The 5547-nt window shown below is 43.9% G+C and overlaps 1 protein-coding gene across 6 annotated transcripts in view; it reads left to right on the top strand.

Annotated features, from left to right (window-relative positions):
• ZFAT (zinc finger and AT-hook domain containing) overlaps positions 1–5547 on the top strand; it is a 226156-nt gene that overhangs the window by 208441 nt on the left and 12168 nt on the right. Inside the window, exon 16 of one of the 6 annotated variants that reach the window (XM_025202079.1) lies at positions 2844–2946. The exons of the other annotated variants lie outside the window; for them this stretch is intronic. Within the exon in view, the coding sequence (XP_025057864.1) occupies positions 2844–2946 (103 nt within the window). The remainder of the gene's footprint in view (positions 1–2843; positions 2947–5547) is intronic. 6 annotated transcript variants of the gene reach the window in all.

Below are 5547 nucleotides of genomic sequence, written 5' to 3'. Positions count from 1 at the left end.
CCCCCCCCCAGTCCTGCACTAAGCAGGGCTCACTGTTTCTTTTGAAATGTGGCTTTTGGAGAAGGACAAGGATAAAAATAAGGATGAGGACTGCAGTTGGCCAGTTGGGCACATTTGTTCCAGCAAAGCCTAACTGTGGGGCATCTTATTGAGCAGACCTTGAGCACCGGCTCACCCTAAGCCCCTGCACAAGGACTGCCTGCTCCCAGCACCTTAGTCTTTTCTTCCTGTAGGTACCTACACATCCCTGCTCCTATTTCCTCACAGCCTCCAGCCACCCCCGACCCACACTCACTCTCCCTGCTGTATCCTAGTTCATCCACCATTCGGTTCGGATTGACTTTGCGAGGTTTTTGTATTAACCACAGCTGATGTTGGAAAGCAGGGCATTGGGAGAAGACAAAACATAGCTGAATGATCTGCACAGTTCCTTTGGTTCATTTTGCCCAAAGTCAGTCAGGTTATCCTAAATATTGAGATTGTTTTACTGTGTTTTTAATTTTGAAATTTCCAAAGTGTCTGGGAATTCTCAGCATATGAGTGCATGCATGAAGTTCAGAAATTGTGGGAATAGTGGTGGGTTAGTAAAGAAACCCAGAGAAAAGTAACATTGATGGGCCAGCATATCAAAAAGGAGCATTTAAAAGGCTTCATTTTCACAAGTTAGTAAATATTTGACTAAATAAACTAGAAATTTTTGGCTTTAGAAAAATTACAGAACCAGATCTGTAGACTAAATTCAGTGATTCAAATGAAGAACAGAGTGATTTCAGTCTTGCTTTAAGTGCAAATTTCAAAGCAGGCTTAAAAATGGAGTCATTGCCTGCTCTTCCCTATTATCATATATTATTTATGTAAAAATGAAATGCCTCAGACTTATCTGTGGCTGTTTCTCCATCCTGTATTTCAACATTATTGAAAAGTGTCTTTTTAAGTAATGTACCTTTTTGGGATGCTGCTTTTCCTAAGAGAAAGAGACTTAACAGGGTGCTGAGAGACAGCCAATAAGAAACTTTTTCTATAAAAACAAAACTTTAAAAATTGTTTTGATTACTGTTCAAGTATCAAATTAGTGTCTTTTCCCTCCTAAATAAAGCCATCTATCGTGTGGCTGCATCATCCTACTTTCTTGTTACCTTTTGTAAAGAAATGTTGCTTGTATTAGCAATGAATTCCCTCATTCACTTCTCAGTCCATGTCTTCTTGCCATTGAATTTGCAGTGTTAAGCAGGTTGGCATCAATCAGTTCTTTTCCCTTCCCTTTAACACATCAGTGAGCTCTTTTCTCTTGTATAAGCACCAATCATATCAAATCCATGGAGCCCAGACTCCCTTTGTTCCCCACTCTTGCATCTCTCTCATTATTTCCAGAGCCCTATAAACATAAAGGGCCTTGACTTGATACTGCACAGCCCAAGAGGAAGGAAAATGGACCTGTGAGTCCTGCTACTTTATCTCACTCTATTTTGAATATTACTTCTGCTGCTTAAAATAGTATTTTAAATGTTCCTTTCGTGTTTATTGAGTCTGAAGTCATTTATGTTGCAGATTCACAAGCTTTCTCTAGGTCTGCTGTAAGGTTTACTATTTATTTTTTTCCTACCAATTGAGCTATCAGGATAAAGACTTCTTTTCACAAGTATATTCTCTTTCTTATATTCATGCTGTTAACCTTTTACCAAATTCTGTGTTTTCATTTAGTCGTATTATTTGGTCTTCACAGTGCCAGCTTCCCCACGAAAAGATTGCTTTCAGCTTATAATTCCATCCATTTTTCTTGATCTTTTTAAAACTTCAACATGATTCTAGTCCTCTGTTACTTGCTTAGTATGGATATTTTTGATAGCTCACTATTTGCTTTAGGTCTTTGAGATGTTAACTCAACTGACCCTGGTGCTTTGTCAGTTTTTAATTACAATGAATTCCTAATTGTTCACCTTGATGTGATCTTAAACCATGTTCATATTTCACTTTCTCACTGGAAAATTTATTCCGCACTCTGTCCTACGACCTTCAACTTCTCTTGTGGATTGCAAGACAAAAAAATTCATTCAGGGTATCAGCAATATATCAGCTGTCACTAAATTCCCACTCTTGTTCCTTAATGGCCTCACTGCGTCCTTACTTGCAGCTTGGTTCTTATTTTTTTTTAACCAAGTTTATTTCAAATAGTACTGCTTGTGCTGTTTTTATATCATTTTTTCATTAAAGGTCTTGCCTTTTCCAGATACTCTTAAGGCTTTACTATTTTATATATAGTCTTTATCATGTAGAACACAAAGGGTTTTTAATAATAAACTCTTTCTGTATGGTGTTACATTAATATTAAAAACAATTCACTGTATTTTTTCCTCTGCAAGTCCCCTTCTAACTTTCACCCAGGAAACAGCCTTTCATGTTTGATCCCTGAAGTGTGTTTTGCCCATTGCCTTGAAGAGATGCTTTAATTTCAGTTAGTGAGAGAGCTCAGTCAGTGTCTAAGGCGCCCCTTGCAGCCAAGCCAGACGTAGCAGTGCATCTGCCGCTTGCAGCCTCTGTGCCATTCATCTCTGCACTCTTCCAAGTGTAAGAGAAATGTCAAAGGAGAACCCGAGTCTAAAGGTTTGCACACTAGCAGCAGGTTCCTTCCCCACTTTGGGGGTCACTTGGCCATTTGCTTTCAGGGAAGGAAGAAATGGAGCCCGCCAACCCTGATGTCCAAGTTCAAACTAAGGCACCCCCTCTGTTAAGCAACTAAGGGTTGTTCCTTATGGACCTTTATGGGCCCATGCTTAAATGGGCCTTATGCTTCCCTGGGCTCTTCCCAAGCCTCGTTCTTTGTCACCACAATTTTCTTTCTGCAGCTTCCTGTAGCTGTAGAGCTTCTCACCCTGCTAACCCATCCTGTCTGGGCTGTAGCCTTGATATCAACTACTTCTAACCAGCTCCTTCGTCACCACGGAGGAGGTAAGCCCTTTATTAACCCTGTCTGCACTGCTGGCATGTGGTACCTTGTCCCATAGTCCTATTCATTGCATCTGCTCAGTATTTATAGAATCCTACATTATTAGCTTAATTCTGCCCCTCTTGAAGAGAGCAGGACTTATGACCCTGACGTCAGTAAGGAGCAGGAGCAAATAACATTTTTTGGGTGCCCTTCAGTGTAGTGCTAGGTATGAAGTCCAGTAATCAGCTGTTGCTGTGCTCTGTGCTGTGTACTGGTAGAGGGTGTGTACTTCAAGGTGTGCTTGTGTTGTGTACTGGAGCTGAGGTCAGGAACAGGTTAAGGCAGGGGTGCTCAATCTTTTGGCTCTGCAGGCTGGATGAGTATCACAGGGTCAGTCTATGGGCTGGATCTCTTGCAGTCTTGGCCTGGCCCTGCCTGCCCAGACCAGGTCCTTTAGTGCCCCAGCCCCACACACCTGATCTAGCACACAAAGCCATGATATCCAGTCTGCCAGGTTCCCCACGGCTCTGGAAATTTGGCAACAGAGGAGCACCAATTAACACTGCCACCGCTCCCTGATGCCAGATTTTCAGGCATATGGCACTGGATGACACAGCTCTGTGAGCTGGATCTGGCCCGTGGGCTGGGTGTTGAGCATCCCTGGGCTAAGGATTCTGTATGCCCAGGTTATAGACCTGTCAGCCCAGTTATAGGGTCTCCGCTCCTGCAATCACGGGATGAGAACAGCATCTCAGCTTTCATCTAGGGAAGGTTATGTTTGTAGCCCACTTGGATGCTAAAAATGTGACACATGTATAGTCAATTCCTGCGTGTGTTATGAGAGCCTGGAACTGTCACAGTGAGAGATGTGAACTGGCCTCATTCATCTTCACCTGAAAGTTGCTGCTACCCAAGGAGCAGCAGAGCCACAGCAGAGATGGGGCTATGGCATATGCGTATGGCCATTCAGGCCCCCTTGTGGGTTGTGTCTGGGGCCCAGATTGTGTAAATTCAATCCTGGCTGCAAGCCAGGATACAGAACTGTTATCAAGGTTAAATGTTTTTTTGATGTCTAGGTTGGAAAAAAAACCTGATTGCATGACAGCTATGAAAATGTATGGGAGCTTTCTAGTGAACACATCAAGTGCCTGAGAGAAAACAAAGATGCATTATACCAGAGTGGTCTGAAGTTGACAGGGCTCCACGCTGCAGCGCTGATCGCCGTGTGAGAGCAGAAGTACAGTCTCTTCAGTGTCGAGCCACTTTGGGTCTAATGCTCTGATCAGAATCTTGTGCAGAGGGGAGCGCTAATGAGGAACATTTTGTGGCGTTCAGTTTGACACGCTCTGCATCCGTTAAGGCGAGAATTAAAGACAGTTGTGAAGTGGAGAATAGGTGGGAGGAGGAAAGAGAGGGTGACCTAGCATTATGGAATAGCTGGGCAATAAGCCAAGAGAGGGTTATAGAAATCGTTCTTAAAGGACAGTAGAGATGGAGAAGAAACAGCAGGGAAGGGGAAACCACAACTCAATGAGAACAGAGGTGATTGCACAAGGCGCAGACAAAGTAGAGACCAAAAATAACGAAGGGAAAATGCATCCTCTTCCTGAACCCCTGCAATCTAAAACTGGTTTACTGATTTTTTTGACTGCTTGTTCCTGTGTGGCCTGCATGCTAGGTGTGCGTTTGCACGGTGCATCAAGCATTGGAGACTTGACAGTAGTATCTATTCAGTGTACACATGGGCACTGATTACTGTCCTCCTCCATACCAAAGGTATAACTGGCAGTTCCCATTCAGTTCTTTCTCAGCCACCTTTGGCTTGAGTGCCCACAGTTTTTCATACTAGTGTAACCCCTCTCGCAAGGGGATGTGGGTGTGGTGACTCAGTTTCCCCCAGAGTATCTCAGTCTAATAAGAAGATACAAACAGGTTGGATTTATTTATACCTGTAGGCATTAGAACTGCAATCTGCAATACAACCCACAAAACCCGGCATGGAAGTCTGATAACAAAATTACCCCTTTCATCAGTACGACTTAAAACCCAGCTTTCTGGGTCTGGTTTTCCTGGGTTTGGAGTGGCCCCACCCCTCTCTGCTTAACCCCTCACAACCCAGGGGTAAGAGCCACATTAGAGTTGTATGTGGATAATTAAAGTATTATATTTGTGAAGAAGCAGTTCTCCTCAAAGCGCACTCCTGTTGCCTTTTTTGTCAAGGCGTCTGTCACAACCCAGCGATTTTGGTGCCTCGGCACGATGGAATTTTCCCACCACATGAGAGTCTCTTGCACAGCAAAGGTTTTCGTTGCAACAGAAAAACCCCGGTGCAAGAGAGTTCCCGCCATTTGAATGCAAATTTGTGTCCCGCTATTGGCCAGTTCTGAATTATTCCTACGTGGCGGCTAGTAATTGGCTTGCTAGCCGTTTAAAATTTCGTGCGACTTCCGCCCAAGTCGGAGAACTTTGAGCACGCTGCAGAGTGCCTCTAAAGAGATCTGACTTGCGGCTGAGCTGATCGATAGACTGATCACCTATCGATTCTTCTCCCCGTCGCCGAGCGCAAACCCCGACGTACCCTTTCCCTGCCGGCTTAATTTGTGGACGGATTAGCTGGCCTG

The sequence above is a fragment of the Alligator sinensis genome, unplaced genomic scaffold (assembly GCF_000455745.1).
Source record: "Alligator sinensis unplaced genomic scaffold, ASM45574v1 scaffold651_1, whole genome shotgun sequence".
NCBI lineage: Eukaryota > Metazoa > Chordata > Crocodylia > Alligatoridae > Alligator > Alligator sinensis.
This window is presented reverse-complemented; position numbering and strand designations above follow the sequence as displayed.